This window comes from Orycteropus afer, unplaced genomic scaffold, assembly GCF_000298275.1.
Source record: "Orycteropus afer afer isolate SDZICR_OR568_19922 unplaced genomic scaffold, OryAfe1.0 scaffold00068, whole genome shotgun sequence".
Classification (NCBI taxonomy): Eukaryota; Metazoa; Chordata; class Mammalia; order Tubulidentata; family Orycteropodidae; genus Orycteropus; species Orycteropus afer.
Genome location: NW_006921655.1, coordinates 9,425,448 through 9,444,897, shown reverse-complemented (window position 1 = coordinate 9,444,897; position 19,450 = coordinate 9,425,448). Strand labels below are relative to the sequence as shown.

General features: G+C 39.1%; 1 protein-coding gene across 1 annotated transcript in view; it reads right to left on the bottom strand.

The window, feature by feature from the left end:
• AQR (aquarius intron-binding spliceosomal factor) overlaps nucleotides 1–19,450 on the bottom strand; it is a 199,198-nt gene that overhangs the window by 58,404 nt on the left and 121,344 nt on the right. The window contains exons 24-26 of the mRNA XM_007940518.1: nucleotides 10,003–10,112; nucleotides 4,592–4,727; nucleotides 2,510–2,719 (exon numbers count right to left, since the gene is read on the bottom strand). Coding sequence (XP_007938709.1) covers nucleotides 2,510–2,719; nucleotides 4,592–4,727; nucleotides 10,003–10,112 — 456 coding nt within the window. The remainder of the gene's footprint in view (nucleotides 1–2,509; nucleotides 2,720–4,591; nucleotides 4,728–10,002; nucleotides 10,113–19,450) is intronic.

The following is a 19,450-nucleotide window of genomic DNA, read 5'->3' as shown; positions in this document are numbered from 1 at the left end:
GGGTTTGAACCACCAGCCTTCTGGTTAGCAGTTAAGTGCCTTAGGCACTACGCTACCAGAGATGCAAATCAAAACAACGAGATACCATCTTGCCCCAGCGCTAGTAGCAAAGTTCAACAAGACAAAAAATAACAAATGCTGGCAAGGATGCGGAGAGATGGGGATTCTCATACATTGCTGGTGGGACTGTAAAATAATACAACCACTGTGGAAATCAGGACAGCGATTCCTTTAAAAGTTGGAATTAGAAATACCATTTGACCTAGCCATTGCACTACGAGGTACATATCCTAAAGAAGTGAGAACCAAGACAAGAACAGACATATGCACACCCATGTTCATCGCAGCACTATTTACAATAGCAAAAAGATAGAAACAACCTAGGTGTCCATCAACTGAAGAATGGATAACCAAACTATGATAGATACACACAATGGAATACTATGCAACATTAAAGAATAACGTAGAATCTTTAAAACACTGAATAATGGGGATGAACTTGGAGGACATTATGTTGAGTGAAATAAGTCAGTCATAGAAGGACAAATATTGTATTAGTCCGTTATTATAAAAAGTCAAGGAAAGGTTTATATATGGAAGGAAAGTTTCTTTATTGGTTACCAGGGGTGGGAGGGATGTGGAGGGAACACTGTTAGATAGGTAGAGACAAGTATTGATTTGGGTGAAGAGAAGAGCAATGTACCAAATGTGAGTGATCAACACAGTGCACTGAGGAAGAGGAAGACATAGAGGAGGTACAAGCATAGTGCCTAAGGCACTTGACTGCTAACCAGAAGGCTGGCGGTTCAAACCCACCAGCCACTCCTCGGAAAGAAGCTGGGGCAATCTACTTCCGTAGTGATACTGTCTCAGAAACCCAAGGAGGGGTCGCTATGAGTCGGGGCTGACTCGACGGCAAACAACAATAACAACAACATGGGAGGTACAGATAACAAAGATGAATCCTTTTGCATACTGCGTTGTCAGTGAAGGTAATCATGGATTTACGGGCAGACAGATGGGTGGACAGGCTGAACTATTAGGTATGTCTATGCAGGGAGGGGGGGGGCTCTGGTAGCATAGTGCCTAAGGCACTTGACTGCTAACCAGAAGGCTGGAGGTTCAAACTCACCAGCCACTCCTCGGAAGGATGGTTGGGCAATCTACTTCCGTAGTGATACTGCCTTGGAAACCCAAGGAGGGGTCACTGTGAGTCGGATCTGACTCCACAGCATATAACAACAACAACATGCAGGGAGGAGTTTGCCCAAGACCATGTATAGTGTTGGCACTTGTTTCTACAAGTATATTGGTATGTCCTGTAAGAACTCCCAGTTATAACAGAGCTGACAGGGACAAGGATGTACTCAGTTCTTGGCCAAAGCAAGTTAGCTACCCAGAGGTAGCAAGTAGTTGGACCTGTGCGCTTGGGACTATATTCATAGGGGACATCAAGCTCAACTGGCATAACATACTACACGAAACACTGTTCCACATCCTACTTTGGCGAGTGGTGACTGGGATCTTAAAAGCTTGCAAGCAGGCATCTAGATGCAACAATGGGTCTTTCCTTGTCCAGAGCAAAGAAGAATCAAGAAAACCAAAGATTCATGGACAGAATTAGTCCAAGCAACTGGTACACCATGTGATCCTCAGTCTATACATAAACTATGACACCAGAAGAACTAGATGGTGCTCGGCTACCACCGTCAATCACTTGAAGGGAGATTTATGTAGGAGATCCTGGCTAGGGTGGGAGAACCATGTGGAACAAAACTCAAAATCATTTGAAAAAAAAGAAAAAGAGGGACCAGGTTTGCTGGTCTGATAGAGCCTGATGGAACCACTGAGACTATGGCTCCTAGCTGCCCTTCAGTTCTGGAACTGAATCCAGCCCTATGGCTTCCAGCCAAACAAAAGACAAGCACATGAGGTGAACATTTACACCAGGTAGATACACTCCTTGGAGAGAACAATTATGGGAGAATAGAAGGGCTGTGTATGCACAGGGAGACAGGTCAGAGGGGAGGAGTGCATGGAGGGAAGGACACGGGGAAGAGGTAACTATGGGGAGGAAGCGGGAGGGGAGCTGTTGCATTGTGGTAAATTGTAGTCATTGTCATGAGATAAAGTATGTGAGCTGCTATATGGAAAGTAAATTTGCTCTATAAACTTTCACCCAAATCACAATTAAAAAAAAAAATCTTGAATGCCCTGATAAAAACATTCTTTTCTTAAAATATAAGACATTTACACTAGAAAACTCAGAATAATGAAGATCCAATTCATATCTTAATTTTCACTTTGTCTCTTAAACTAAAATTATAAATGTTTTCAACAATCTCACATATAAAGTAACATTTCATTCTGTTAGATCTGGGCATTCCAAATTAAAAAGACAACCAAAAAAAAAAATCTTCATTAAAAAAACAAGCAAAACAAACTAAAAAAATCATAAACAAAAACTAAACTTAAATTTTTAAAGTTAAAAGAACCTGAGATTCCTTACCTCAAGCTGAGTAAAAATTTTCTTAATATGTCTAAAACACCCTTCAGCGATTTCCATGTCTTCCTCATAAGATCTGCCTTTAAAAATGGGCTGAGGGGCATTTGCAAAGTATTCATGAAAAGGGAAGAAAGTAGAAATTTCCGAGACTTCTGGCAGTGTAGTGCCTTGATTTTTCACTTTGCTGATATACTCTTCCCAGCGTGACATTACCTATAGGAAAAAGGGCTTAGGGTTAAATTCTAACTAATTATTATGTTCAAAATGATAAAATAAACAAGAAATCTAATAAGGTTTTTTATGTAAAAGAGAAAAAAATGCAGTCTGTCTGACACAGTATGACTAGTTCTCATGCAAGTCACTGACAGATTATCCTTCTTTCAAAAAAGTAATCTTTATGATCATAGAAAGAGGCTCTTTAATGAAGAGCATAGAAACTGCACAAACATGAGTTGGAACTGATTCAATGACAACTGCTAGATAATGTTAGCTATGTCACTACCAACCAGTTCTTACTTAACCTCAATTTTTGTAATTCTCTCAGGTCTTCTACTATAATTTGAGTGTTTCTCAAAATGTGGTAAATTAAGCAGGTATCTGCGGAGCTAAAAAAAAAAAATGCAGATTCCTGCATCCTATCCTAGACATACAGAATGAAAATTTCAGAGAACAGGGCTTTGGAATTTTCCCTTTAAACAACTTTCCCAATGGGATTCTTATATACATGGAATGTTGAAAATTATTGACCTACACTGCAAAGCCTCTAGTTTACTTTTCCTGAAATTTATTATGTCTCCACAATACTATCCTACTTTTAAAAGCAGTTTTGACTGAAAGTTAAGTGAGTTTTATTTTACGCCAAATGCATTTAAGCATGTCCCCTCTTTCACAAGAAATCAAGTAAGTTCATTTTGAATGGTACTCAACAGGGTTGTGATGTATCCATTTAAATAAACGAAGCCCATTCTTTCATATACATTTCAAATTTTCACTGTTAAGAATTATACCTAAAATACACAAACAGCATTAATACAATGAGAACAAAGCTAAACGAAAATCACCATTACTTAATTTAATCCATTTAAGATTATTACAGGAGCTCTGGTAGCATAGTGCCTAAGGCACTTGACTGCTAACCAGAAGGCTGGTGGTTCAAACCCACCAGCCACTCCTCGGAAGGAAGGTTGGGCAACCTACTTCCGTAGTGATACTGCCTTGGAAACCCAAGGAGGGGTCGCTATGAGTCGGGGCCGACTTGACAGCAAATAACAACAACAACAACAAGATTATTACATTTTAAGATTATTACCTTTTAAGATTATTACATCAAGTATTAAAACTTTTTGTCATTCAGTTTATTTAGCTTTCTATTTCTAATAGGTTTCATACCCCCCCAAATTAAGCCCAGCAAAAGTGAAAGTATACCTCTAAATTGAAGTCAAAAGGTATTTAAAATTAAAATTCACTGTGTAATTAGTTCTAAGGAATAATTTATTTCTGTTAGTTTGAAAGGATAAGATAGTTTTCTTTATTAGCTGATTAATATACACAGTAAAAGTAAGTTATAGAACTGTGGTTTCTACGGGAAAACTAGAATATTTAGTTATACTTCTATATTCCAAACCCAAACTCACTGCCATCAAGTCAATTCAGACTCAGAGTTACCCTACAGGACAAAGTAGAACTGAACCATAGGGTTTCTAAGGCTGTAAATCTTTAAGGAAACAGTCTGCCACATCTTTCTCCTGCAGCGTGGCTGGGTTCAAACTGCCCCTGTTTCCGGTGGCAGCCTGCGCTATCAGGGCTCCTTACACTTTCATGGGATGGGGGAGGGCTGAAAACTCTGCTAACAGCAAGAAAGAAAAAGAAAAAATTTAAAAACTAGCAACATGAGAATGAGTCATCAAGTTATTTAGCAAAGAAAATACAAACATTCAACATTCAAAATTATAGCTTTAGCAACAGTATATATTTTAATCTACCCAACAAAAACTGTTTTCAAAAAGGACCTCAAAAATCTATGCCAGTTACCAACTAGGGACCATATATAATGAATTATGATTTTTAAAACCCTTAATCTCTTACCTGATATAAGAAGAAATAGCCTGCAGTTTCACAAGTATATGAGGCATCTCCTGGAACTCCTAGACTCTTTTGCAATCGCTTCACTTCTTCTAAAAGTTCTATTCTTCGAGCCAGGACATAATTAACTCGTCCATACCTACGAATTTCAATTAAGCAAAACGGCAAAATTGTGAAACAAAGAGACTTTCTAGGAAACTGTCACCAAAACAGTCAAGAACAACAGAAATTATAAATAACCAAAAAGTAAATAATAGTAGAAAACATACTTTATATTTAAATACAAGTGGTAGTCGTGGGCTAATTTATGCCAAAGCTACTTAAAGTCTATAGACTGATGCTCATCTGCACATTTTTTGCTGGTTTGCAGGGAATAAAAATCAACCACATCATTTAGCTGTCTGTCTTTCTTTTCCCCCATAACAAGAATTTCACAAGGAAGGAAGCAATATAGTACAGTGCATTCTGGTACAAGCTATTTAGTACAAGAAAATAGTTTACAGATTGACTATTTTGAGTAGCACTTTGACCCTATAGCTGGTTCATAAGTACAAGAGCCAAAATTGAAATCCAAAACCTATATGTATACTTTTTGCACACAGCAATATACATCTTATAACTCTTCAGCACTGAAAATTAAAGACTAAAATAGGTTAATCACTGCTGTTCACATGTTTAAAGACTTAACAAAGCAAGAAATTAAAGGTTCATCCTTTTGGGAAAATGGAATGATCAAAAGTAAAAAAGAGATAGGACACTGTCTATGTTTTTGAGAATGTTTCAACTTAAAAGATATAAACATTAGCAGGTGATATTTTTCTGTCTGCTTATTTATAATTTAAAATTCTTTCTACACTGAATATTTCTGTAATGTAAAACAAAAAAAAATAGGAATGCTTATGAAGAATCTACAATAAAATGTCAAAATTCTCATGACATAATGCTTACTTTAGAAAGAAATATATAAAAAGTTAAATAATAGCATGATTAACAGCTAATTATTGAAAAAGGACTAACAAAAAGTTGTTTTAAGATAGTGGAATTACGGATGATACCATCCCTCTGTGGTGGTGAAGTTTGTGTGTCAGCTTGGCGAGGCCTGGCTGAGTGGCTGGGAAGCTGGATGTAGTATTCCCCATGATGAGACCGGTAATCAACTCCAGGTGGAATCTACTGTGAGCAGCTGAGTAGCTGCCTTTGGGTATGTGGTCTGCTTCCTGTATATAAGAAACGGCTTTAGGAATGGTCTTTAGCTTAGGGCATGCTTGAACCCTGAATGTAGCTATATTGTTGTTCAGCAGCCTGCCATGTTCTGCTGACCCTGGGTCTTTCAATGGACTTGAATTAATGGCCTGCCATGTGGTTTAGTAACATCGGTACTGTGCCTTTTTACTTGTCAACCTTGGGCTTGTCAGTCTCAGCAGCCAGAAGCTGTCTGAGTGAAGAAAAGCCTCTAGCCCTAGTGGGCTAGGAGTAGGAGACAAAGCTAAAGCCCAAGGTTGAGGAGCTTTCACCCAGCCCCTAGAGCCTGGCACTTTGACCTCGGACTTAAAGCTTCCAAATTTTAAGAATAAACTCCTGTTTGTTAAGGCCATCCCATTTTTGGTATATATTCCTGTCAGAGCGGCATTAGGTAACGAGAACACCCTCTGTACTACTTCACTGTGTTTTAAATCTTTCTTTAGGGAAAACTGTATTACTTTTGTCATGAAATAATAAGCCCTATTCTTTTTAATTATAACGAGAGAGAGAGAGAGAACATAAAAGGATAGGCCCAACTGAACAAGTATGCACATACTAACAAAATACAGGGCTTGGCTTATGTTCCCAAAGGCAAACATTATTTTCCAAGAAACTCAGTAGCACCCAAAGTCATTTTAAAGATTGTACCTCTATTACAATAGTCTTTAAAACTTTTAACTTCTAATATAATATAATTACAGTATTAAGCATTTCATTAACACTAAATTCAGAATTATTAGATTTTAGTCTAAGCCACTTTGGTAAATTAGCTATTGTTGTTGTTGTTGTGTGCCGTCGAGTTGAACCTGACTAAGCAACCCCTCCCTGTGTTTCCGAGGCAGTATCACTATGGAAGTAGATTGCCCAACCTTCCTTCCGGGGAGTGGCTGGTGGGTTTGAACTGCCAGCTTTCTGATTAGCAGTCAAGTGCCTTAGGCACTACATTACCAGAGCTCCTAAATTAGCTATAGTATGAGGTTTATATATGGGAAAATCTCAGAGAAGTATCATTGACTGATCCAAAATTAAGAATTTAGAGCCCCAAATAACTTATCAGTGTGTTGTTACTGACCTTCTGCAACAAAATTGCCTTTTTATAAGCTAACAAGTTTTCAGTGAGCTCTTGTAGTACAAGAACTCAAAACAGATTGTTGTTGTTAAGTGCCGTCGAGTCGTTTCCAACTCATAGCGACCCCATGCACAGCAGAACGAAACACTGCCCGATCCTGCGCCGGCCCCACAATCCCTGCTATACTCGAGCCCATCATCGCAGCCACTGTATCAATCCATCTCGTTGAAGGCCTCCCCCTCTTTCGTTGACCCTCCACCCTACCAAGCATGACATCCTTCTCCAGGGAATGGTCCCTTCTGACAACATGACCAAAATAAGTGAGACGAAGTCTGGCCATTCTTGCTTCCAAGGAGCATTCTGGCTGCACTTCTTCCAGGACAGATCTGTTAGTTCTTTTAGCAGTCCACGGTACTTTCAGCATTCTTCGCCAGCACCACAACTCAAAAGTATCAACTCTTCTTCGGTCTTCCTTATTCATTGTCCAGCTCTCACATGCATTTGGGGCAATTGGAAATATCATGGCTTGTGTCAGGCACACCTTAGTCCTCAAGGAGCTATCCTTGCTCCTCAGCACTTGATACAGTTCCTTCGCAGTTGACTTTCCCAATGCTACACGTCGTCGAATGTCCTGACTGCTGCTTCCATTGACATCGATTGTAGAATCAAGCAATGTGAATTCTTTGACAACCTCAATCTTCTCTCCATTTATTATGATGCTGCTCATTGGTCCGGTTGTGAGGATTTTTGTTTTCTTTATATTGAGATGTAATCCATACTGCAGACTGTATTCTTCAACCTTCATCAGTAGGTGCCTTAAGTCATCCTCACTTTCAGCAAGCAAAGTTGTATCGTCTGCATATCTCAGGTTGTTAATGATTCTTCCTCCAATCCTGATACCACATTTTTCTTCATATAGTCCAGCTTCTCAGATTATTTGCTCAGCATATAGATTGAATAAGTGTGGAGAAAGGATACAACCCTGACACACTCCCTTCTTGATTTTAAACCATGTAGTGTCCCCTTGTTCTGTTTGAACGACAGCCTCCTGGTCAAGGTACGGATTCCTCATGAGTACAATCAAGTGCTCGGGAATTCCCATTCTTCTCAATGTTATCCATAATTTGTCATGATCCACACAATCAAATGCCTTTGCATAGTCAATAAAACCCAAGTAAACATCTTTCTGGTATTCTTTGCCTTGAGCCAAGATCCATCTGACTACAGCTATAATATCCCTTGTTCCACGTCCTCTTCGGAATCCGGCTTGAACCTCTGGAAGTTCTCTGTCAATATACTGCTGCAAATGTTTCTGAATTATCTTCAGTAAGATCTTACTTGCGTGCAATATTAATGACATTGTTCTATAATTTCTACATTCTGTGGGATCACCTTTCTTTGGAATGGGCTATCAAAATAGATGCGCCATAATAATTTAAGTCTTTTAGCTACTGTGATGTCTACAATCAATTCAGTCAAAGGTCATGTTCAATAGCCAAAGACTGCATTAAATATGTACACCTGTTAATTATGCTATGGTCTGAGACTGTGTTTTAAAAATAGATATAAATGAACTAAGCTATTATAAAGCAATTTTGAAGGAAAAAACTTTAAAATATCAACAGCAGAATATGTAAGTTAATAAAATTTTAGCAAGTATACAATAAGTAATATTAAACATAAAATCCAGCTAAATAGGCAACGAATAATGCCACTTCAAAGCTTATACTATCATTATCTTCAATTTACATTTCATTAAATTAAAAAGTGGGTGGCTAAAATATTAGTCATGTTAAATGTCTGGATAAAATGTGAAAAACGAATCATCTAAAGTTGGACAGTTTTGAGGGACATGAATTGACATAAAAAATTAAATCAATAAATAGAAAGTAAATGGAAATCTGCAGTTTTTAAAAGGTAAACAAGATAGGTTTCTTCACTGAAATAGCTATAAATATCAGGAAACAGTGGCATAAACATACAGACTTGAAGCTTAAGGAGATCATGACCAGCATTTTAAATTAATCTATAATCTAAGTATTACGCTAGATCCTTTGAGGATTGAGTTATTCATTGCTTCCTTCTCCTGGTATTTCTTTAAATAAGAAAAAGAAGTTAAAAATTCTTACAATGCAACAATTGGTTTCTCCTCAAAGAATGCAGAAAATCAAAGATGCATGGAAATAATTAGTCCAAGAGTAACCAAAACAAAAAACCAAATTCACTGCCGTCGAGTTGATCATGACTCATAGCAACCCCTCCTTGGGTTTCTGACGTGGTATCTCTCTGGTAGTGTAGTGCCTAAGACATCTGACTGCTAACCAGAAGGTTGGTGGTTCAAACCCATCAGCCCCTCCACGCAAAGAAGGTTGGGCAATCTACTTCCATAGTGATATTGCCTCAGAAACCCAAGAAGGGGTTGCTATGAGTCAGATCTGACTCGATGGCACATAACAACAACAACATCTCTACAGAAGTAGACTGCCCAATCTTTCTTCCAAGGAGTGGCTGGTGGGTTTGAACCACTAGCCTTCTGGTTAGCTAGTATATCATGCAAAGCTCAGCCCACACGACCTTGAGAACAAAAGAACTAGATGATGCCTGGCTACCACTGTCAACCACTTGGAAAGGCATAAAAATAGGAGATCCTGGATAGAGTGGGAAAACAACTCAAAATCAAAATAGACCAGGCTTAGTGGTCTGATAAAGACTAGTTAAACCCCTGAGACTATGGCCCCAGTGACCCTTCAGTCCTAGAATGGAACTCATTCCCATGGCTTCCAGTCAAACAATGCACAGGTGTATAATGTGAAAATTTATACCTGGTAGATAACACTCCTTAGAACAATCAACCATAGGACAGAAGTGCAGTATTTGCATAGGGAGATAGCTCAGAGGGCAGGAATGCATAGGAAAGAAGGACCCAGGAAAAAGGTAACCACAGAAGTGGGAAGGTAGCTGTTACATTATGAAAACTGTAATTAATGCCATGAAACAAAATGTATATGAACTGATGTATGGAAGATGAATTTGCTGTACCAACTTTTACTCAAATCACAATGAAAAAAAAAAAAAAACATGCAATTCACTTCCACTTGCTCACCTGCTAAAATCTTTCTCAGTTTCCAGTTCTTCTTCTCCATGACCTAGACGCAGGAGGTGGCGCTCATCAATGTCTAAAGCCATGATTTTCTCAAACAACTGGTTCAAGGCCTGGAGAACAAATCAATAGGATGGTGAGTTTCAAGGAATTAGCATGCTTTTTGAAAAACAAAACATAACATTTAGAAGGATGGGGAAAAATGAGCATTGAGCAGCCAGGTAAAAATCAAAACACACACAGAAATAGGTCTTCCATTACGCTGCTTACAATTTAAACAAAACAGTATTTTTAGTGATTTCTGAAATTGTTGCATATGTGTACTTGGCCAAATGAAAAACTAGAAACCAAACAAATAATCTACTCATGAAACCTCTTCCCTGGTGGCACAGCAGTTAAAGCACTCAACAGTCAAGTGAAAAGTCAAGTGAAAGGTTGGTGATTTCGAACCACCAGCCACTCTAAGGGAAACAGACATGGCAGTCTGCTTCTGTAAAGATTTACACCCTTGGAAAACATATGAGGCAGTTCTACTCTGTCTCAAGGTAGCTACGAATCAGAATCAGAGTTGCTTTGGGTTTTCATTCAGTTTTCTAATTTGTGAAAAGAGAAAGGCTTTGTCTCAGCTACTATTTCTATATAACGTAATGCTGAGTTTTGTTTCACTCAACAGTATTTCTATGGGCAGCAAAAAACTAGAAATGTTTTTTGCAGTTGGATAAGAACTCTCAGGCAGTAAGTTTATGTTGTTGTTAGGTACTCTCAAGTCGATTCTGACCCACATTGACCCAATGTACAACAGAAAGAAACACTGCCTGGTCCTGCACCATCCTCACAATCCTTGCTGTACTTGAGCCCACCAATGCAGTCACTGTGTCATCCCATCTCACTGAGGGGCTTCCTCTTTTTCTCTGATTTTCTACTTTATCAAGCATTTTATCCTTCTCCAGGGAATGGTCCCTTCTGACATGACCAAAGCACATCAGATGAAGTCTGGCCATTCTCACTTCTAAGGAGCATTCTGGCTCACTTCTTCCAAGACAGATTTGTTGATTCTTCTGTCAGTCCATGGTATTTTCGCAACACCACAATATAAAAGCATCAATTCTTCTTTGGTCTTCCTTATTCACTGTCCAGCTTTCACATGCACATGAGGCTATTGAAAATATCATGGTGCATCTTAGTCTTCAAAGTGACATCTTTGTTCTTCAACACTTTAAAGAGGTCTTTCGTGGAAGACTTGCCCAGTGAAATATAACATATTATTTCTTGACTGTTGCTTCAATGGTTGTTGATTATGGATCCAGTAAAATGAAATCTTTGATGATTTCAATCTTTTCTCCATTCATTGTGATGATGCTTACTGTTCCAGTTGTGAGGTTTCTGTTTTCTTTATGTTGAGGTGTAATCCATACTAAATACTGTAGTCTTTGATCTTCATCAGCAACTGCTTTACGTCATCTGCTCCAAGTCACTTTCAGCAAGCAAGGCTGTGTCATCCGCATATTGCCAAGTTGTTAATGAGTCTTCCTCCAATCCTGATGTTGCATTCTTCTTCTTCATATAGTCCAGCTTCTCAGATTTTTTTGCTCAGCATAAACTTAGACTGAATAAGTATGGTGAAAGGATACAATCCAGTTGCATGTTCTTCCCATTTTTAAACCATGTAGTATTCCCTTGTTCTGTTAGAACGAATGTCTCTTGGTCTATGTACAGATTACTCATGAGCGTAACTAAGTGTTCTAGAATTCCCATCCTCTGCAATATTATCTGTAATTTGTTATGATACATAGTCAAATGCCTTTGAATAGTCAAGAAAACACCTTTCTGGTACCCTTTGCTTTCAGCCAAGATCCATCTGACATCAGCAATGGTATCCCTCATTCCATAGTCTCTTCTGAATCCAGCTTGCATTTCTGGAAGTCCCTTGCCAATATACTGCTGCAATCCTTTTTAAACCATCTTCAGCAAAATTTTACTTGCATTTGATATTAATGAAATTATCCAATAATTTCTACATTCTGTTGGATCACTTTTCTTTGGAATGGGTACAAATATGAATCTCTTCCTGTTGGTTGGTCAGGTAGCTGTCTTCCAAAGTAACCGGCATAAATGTGTAAGCGCCTCCAGCACTGCATCAGTTTGCTGAAACATCTCAAAGGGTATTTCATCAACTGTTGTTGTTGTTGTTACATGTCGTTGAGTCGGCCCCGACTCATAGCGACCCCTCCTTGGGTTTCCAAGGTGGTATCACTACAGAAGTAAGATTGCCCAACCTTCCTTATGAGGAGTGGCTGGTGGGTTTGAACCACCAGCCTTCTGGTTAGCAGTCAAGTGCCTTAGGCACTATGCTACCAGAGCTCCTTCATCAATTCTTAGAGCCTTGTTTTTTTGCTAGTTCCTTCAGTGCAGCTTCAACTTCTTCCTTCAATACCATTGGTTCTTGATCACCTGCTACATCCTGGAATGGCTGAATGTCAATACCTATTTTTGGTACAGTGACTCTGTATATTCCTTCCATTTTCTTTTGATGCTTCTTGCATCCTTCAGTGTTTTCCCCATAGAATCCTTTAATATTGCAACTTGAGGCTTAATTTTTTTCTTCAGTTATTTCAGCATGAGAAATGGTAAGCGTGCTCTTCCCTTTTGGTTTTCTAATTCCAGGTCTCTGCACATTCCATTATACTACTTTACTTTGTCTTCTTGAGCTTCCCTTTGAAATCTTTTGTTCAGCTCTTTTATTTTAACATTTCTTCATTTTGCTTTTGCTACTCCATGTTCAAGAGCAAGCCATTTTGGTCTTTTTTTTTCCTTTCCTCTTTTTAATGACCTTTCGCTTTCTTCATGTATGATGTTCTTGATTGCACAACCCATCTGGTTTTTGGTCACTGGTGTTCAATGCATCAAATCTATTCTTCAGATGGTATCTAAATTCAGGTGGGATATACTTAAGGTCATATTTTGGCTTTAAACCAAAGAAAACCAAACTCACTGCCATCGTGTCGTTTCTCACTCATCGCAACCCCCACTGGGTTTCTGAGACTCTAGTGGATTTAATTTTCTTCAGCTTCAACTTGAACTTGTAAATGTGCCAACTGATGGTCTGTCCCACAGTCACATCCTACCTTGTTTTGACTGATGATATTGAGCTTCTCCATCACCTCTTTCCAAAGATGTGGTCAATTTGAACTCTGTGTATTCCATCTAGCAAGATCCATGTGTATAGTCACCATTTACGTAGTTGATAAAATGTATTATGCAATGCATAAGTCATTGGACTTTCAAAATTTTATCATGGGATCTTTGGTGTCATTTCTATCACTAATGCTATATTTTCCAACTACCAATGTGTCCTCTTTGTTTCCATCTTTTGCATTCTAATTACCAGTAATTATCAATACATCTGGATTGTATGTTTGGTCAATTTCAGATTACAAAAGTTGGTAAAAATCTTCAATTTCTTCATCTTTCACATTGGTGGTTGGTATGTAAATGTGACTAATAGTTGTATTAATTGGCTTTCCTTTAAGCCGTATGGATATTATCCCATCACTGACACCACTACTATGATTCATGACTTATCCTGAAATGTTCTTTTTGATGATGAATGTGACACCATTCCTCTTCAATTTGTCACTCCTTGCATAGTAGACCATATGGTTGTCTGACTTAAAATGGCCAATATGACTCCATTTCAGCTCACTAATGTCTAGGATAGGAGCTCTGGTGGCGTAGTACCTCAGGCATTTGACTGCTAACCAGAAGTATGGCCATTCAAACCCTCCAGCCACTCCTCGGAGACTGGGCAATCTACTTCCGTAGTTATACTGCCTCAGAAACCCAAAGAGGGGCTGCTATGAGTCGGATCTGACTCAATGACACTGAGTTTTTTAGTTTAATATCTAGGATATCACTCTTTATGTATTCCATTTCATTTTTGACAACTTACAATTTTCTTAGATTTATACTTCATACATTCCACTTTCTGACTATTAATGGATGTCTGCAGCTATTTCTTCCCATTTTGAGTCATGCCACATCAGCAAATTAAGCTCCCAAAAGCTTTGCTCCACCCATGTCATTAATGTCAACTCTATTTTGAGAAGGCAGCTCATCTTCTGGCACTGTATCAGACATTGTTTCAGGGCTATTCATAAAGTTTTCCAGTAATGTATCAGTGTTTTGCTGCTATTCGTAAGGTTTTCAGTGGCCAACTTTTTCAGACGTGGATGGCCCATCCTTCTTCCCAGTTGGTCTTAGTCTGGAAGCTCCATTGCAAACTGTCCACTATGGGTGACCCTGCTGATATTCAAAATACTGGCAGCATAGCCTCCAGCCTCAGAGCAACATGTAAGCTGCCACACTATGAAAAACTGACAGATGAGTAGACAGAGAGGTCCACGGAGTAGAAAGATAAATGTATCCTTCAAATCTTAGGCTGGAATTCAATGTTTTCTATACAGCAATGAGCAGAAAGCTGATTTATGGCACGATATTCTGACAAAAGCTATTTAAGTGCCATGTTTATCTACCCACGGAAAGTTTACAGCTAGGTTCCCCTCAAATCCAAACACCTATGGTTACAAGGTTGGGTAGAAAGACAAACATTTCACAGTATGGAAAGATACATCAATAAAAGTATCATTTAAAACTAAGCTTAAAACAAAAAAACCCAAACTCACTGCTTAAGTTGGCTCTAACTCACAGTGATCCCTCCTCGGGTTTCTGAGGCAGTATCACTACAGAAGTAGATTGATTGCCCAACCTTCCTTCCAAGGAATGGCTGGTGGGTTTGGACTGCGAGCCACTGTAAAAAGTCCACCACTCGTCTTGTCAGTTTGTCATATGGTGGTGGCTTGTGTTACTGTGAGCCTGGAGGCTACGTGTGGTATAGTAAATTACATAGTGTGGTTTTTCTAGCTGTAAGACTTTGTAAACTCTGTGCAATTCGCTGTGAGCAAACGAGTAGCTCCCGATTGTTAAAGTTACCCACCTGGGCTATTTTTGTTGAATGTAGCACCAAGTAATTTTCTGGGGAATTCACTCTCTCTCAGGTGTACAGATTTCTGATTTTGGGATTTGTTAGTTTGGCCATTCTGACAGGCTCAAAAGGAGCCCTCCTAGAGGCAGAAGGAGTCTCTCTCTGACTGCTAGCTGAGAAAGATGTGCTGCTGATAAAAACACACTCCTGAGAGACATGAGAGACACACGCTGCTGAGACAGAGATGCGAGAGACATGCACTGCTGAGAGAGAGACACGGGACACACACTACTGAGAGAGGTGCTACTGAAACTGCTGGCTGCTGAGTGAGATGGCCAGCTGCAAAAGATTGAGTGCATTTCTGAACTTGAATTGTAGTCTGGTGCTTCCCTAACAAACCCCATAATCTGTGAGTTCTGTGTGACCACTACACTGAATTACTGAGCCCAGAAGAGAGGTGGTAGGTGCTGTGGGAGGAACGGTTGGTGTGAGGGTTGATGAAAGGGCTGGAGATAGGCAGCATGACTGGCCTCGCAGGAATAGGCCTTGGGCTGCTGATCGTGATTCTGTCTTCCTCTTGTGGGGTTAGAGGAGGTCAGAAGATGCAGCCTCCTTGACCCTTTGGCACTACGCCACCAGTATTTCAAATACCAGCAGGCTCACTCATGGTGGACAGACTAAGAGAGACTCAGAAGAAGGAAGGGGTCATCTACTTCTCAAAGAATGGACCAGTGAAAACCTTATGGATAGCAGGGAAACATTATCTGATACATTATTAGAAAACTTTATGAATAGCCTTGAAATACTGTCTAATATAGTGCCAGAAGATGAGCCCTCAGGTCAGAAGGCACTCAAAACACAACTGGGGAAGAGCTGCCTCCTCAGAGTAGAGCCAACCTTAATGATGTAGATGGAGTAACACTTCTGGGGCCTCCATTTGCTGATGCGGCATGACTCAAAATGGGAAGAAACAGCTGCAAACATCCATTAGTAATTGGAACATGGAATGTATGAAATATGACTCTAGGAAAATTGGGAGCTGTCAAAAATGAAATGGAACACATAAAGATTGACATTCTAGATATCAGTGAGCTAAAATGGACTGGTTTTGCCTATTTTGAATCAGACAACCATATGATCTACTATGCTGGGAATGACAAACTGAAGAGGAATAGCATGGCATTCATCGTCACAAAGAATGTTTCAAGATCTATCCTGAAGTACAATCCTGTCAGTGATAGGATAGTATCTATACGCTTAAAAAGAAGGCCAGTTAATACTACTACTATTCAAATTTACACACCAACCACCAAAGCCAAAGATGAGGAAACTGAAGATATTTACCAACTTTTGCAGTCCGAAATTGACCAAACTTGCAATCAAGATGTGTTGATTATTACTGGTGATTGGAATGCAAAAGCTGGAAACAAAGAAGAATCACTGGTAGTTGGAAAACATGGCCTTGGTGATAGAAATAATGGTGGCGATCGCATGATAGAATTTTGCAAACCCAACAACTTATCATTGCAAGTACCTTTTCAACAACACAAACGACAGCTATACATGTGGACTTCACCAGATGGAGTATACAGGAATCAGATCAACTATATCTATGGCAAAAGGTGATGGAGAAGCTCGATATCTTTAGCCAAAACAAGGCCAGGAGCTGACACTGGAACAGAAGACCATCCGGTGCTCAAATGCAGTTCAAGTTCAAGCTGAAGACAATTAAAATAAGTCCACAAGAGTCAAAATATGACCTTGATTATATCCCTCCAGAATTTAGAGACCATTTAAAGAACAGATTTGATGTACTGAACACCAATGACCAAAAACCAGATGAACTGTGAGATGACATCAAGAACATCATCCATTAAGAAAGACAAAGGTCATTAAAAAGACAGGAAAAGAAGAAAAGACCAAATGAAAGTGCTTAAATTATATACAAATGAAGATCTGTCAAATAAAACAGTTTACTGAAGAGAAAAATCAATAAACTGATGGACATCAAGGAGGAGGGCAGGAATATCAAAAGATCAAGAAGACCCTTAGCAAACAATGAAGTTTTTTAATAGTTTTGCCAAACAACCTCATCTATGACTGTGCAAAGGAACTCTGATGGTTATGACATTTGGCTGCTAACCAAAAGGTCAGTAGTTGGAACCCACCAGCCACTCTATGGAAGAAAGATAAAGCAGTCTGTTTTCACAAAGATTTACAGCCTTGGAAACCCAATGGAGGTTGCTGCAAGTTTTAATTGACTTGATGGCAGTGAGTCGAGGTGACTGCAATTCAAGTCAATCATTAAATGAAGGATATTGTAGAAAGTCATTATCAAGTTAAGACAAAATTAGAAATGCTATGTTAGAACAACAGTCAACACACGATTTGTTCTTTGCTCATTCTAAGAATTTGATATTAGGTACAACTGCTGTTGTTATGTGCTGCTAAGTTGGCCCTGACTCATAGCGACTCCTCCATGGGTTTCCGAGGTAGTATCACTATGAAAGTAGATTGCCTAACCTTCCTTAGGATGAGTGTCTGGTGGGTTTGAACTTCCAGTGCGGTGTAGTAAATTACTTAGTGTGGCTGTTCTACCCATAAGTCTTTGTAAACTCCAAGGTGGGATTTGCTAATGAGCAACTGAGGAGCTCCTGATTGCTGAAGTTGTCCACCTGGAGTAGTTCTGATGGGAGTGGCACAAAACAATGTTCTGGGAGGTTCCCACTCTCTCTTAGGTGTTTAGGATTCTGATGTTATGATTGGTTGATTTGGCCACTCTGCTGGGCTCAAAAGGAGGCCTCCTAGAGGCAGAACTCTCTCTCTCTGACTGCTGGTTGAGGAAGATGTGCTGCTGAAAGAGACACACGCTCCTGAAAGAGACACGTGCTGCTGAGTAAGACACCGAGGGGCATGCACTGCTGGGGGAGAGACTGTGAGAGACTTGGCTGAGAGACGGCGGGCTGGAGAGAGAGACTGAGCGTTTTTCCTGAACTTGAATTGTAGCCTGGTGCTTCCCTAATAAACCCCATAATCTGTGAGCTCTGTGTGGCCACTGCAGTGAATTATCGAACCCAGGAGAGAGGTGGTGGGTGCTTTGGGAGGAATGGTTGGAGAAAGGGCTGGAGGGAGGCAGCATGTCTGGCCTCCCAGGAATAGGCCTTGGGCTATTGATGGTGATTCTGTCTTCCTCTTGTAGGATTAAAGGAGGTCAGAACATGTGGCCTCCTTGCCGTTTTTGCAACCAGCCTTCTGGTTAGTAGTCAAGTGTTTTAGGCACTACGCTACCAGAGCTCCTTAGGTACAATTATTACATACTAAATCTTACAGAAGAAAAAATTTTGGTCTGTAATTTTTCTTTTTGATTTGTCAAAATAAAGTCCCTAAATTTCCCCTCTCATCATTTTAATATATTGTACAGTATGTCACAATTACTTATAAACTTAAAAATATATATAAAAACACAAGGAATGAACTGTATATTACTAAAAAACTGTTAGTTTAAAAGTTGATACACAGAATAACTGACATTTAGCATTCTAAAAAGTCAGTACTTGTTTGTAGACTAATCCTTCTAAAGAACTGGTCAGCTGAAGCAACCACTGTTAATACCTATTCTCAGAAAATAAAAGCTGGTGGTTCAAACCCACTAGCCACTCTGTGGTGAAGGATGAAACAGTCTGCTTCTGTAAAGATTTACAAACTTGGAAACCCTATGTGAAAGTCCCACTTTGTCTGGTAGAGTTGCTATGAGTGAAACTGACTTGATAGCAGTGGGTTTCAGAGGTTTAGTCTCCTCATGCAAGTTTTATAATGTTTCACAATGTTTTGAGAGCTGTCAGACATGTTTTACGCCTGGGCTAAGAAGCTTTACTTGTTCTTCCTTTCTCATTTCTACAATTGAGTGACAGCTTCAGAATGACTACCACAGCACACAGAAAGATGTACAAATTGTTTTATTAGCCATCATATACAAAAAGGAATTGTGTTATTTCTGTTTAATAATGTCTTACATATTAGACCTGCAATCTAAAATAGGCATGTAATACAGATATTCATATATATATATTTCACAAGAGTTTTAAATTCAACCCAGTATTAATTAATCTTTTAGGAATATTCATTATACTAAATAAAGAAAATTACTGCTAGTCAAGGTTAATGCTTAGCATGAAAGAAGAAAAAAAAAACTACACTTTAATTTCATCTAAATATTTGACCATAAATTAAAATATTCTTCTTAATTTTTCCATATTCTGTCACCCTCCAGGAGGAATAGGGGTTATAAATCCCTCAATATAATCTTACTCATAACCAGTGATAATCCATGAGTAATTCAACATCAAATACTATACTAACTGGCCTTTCCTGGTGTTCTACTGTACTTATAAGGAAATTATCATAGGTGAAATCTTCTCCACTGTGCTTTCATGCACCTCTCTTCTCTCCCCCTCCCCCTTCCCCACAAAG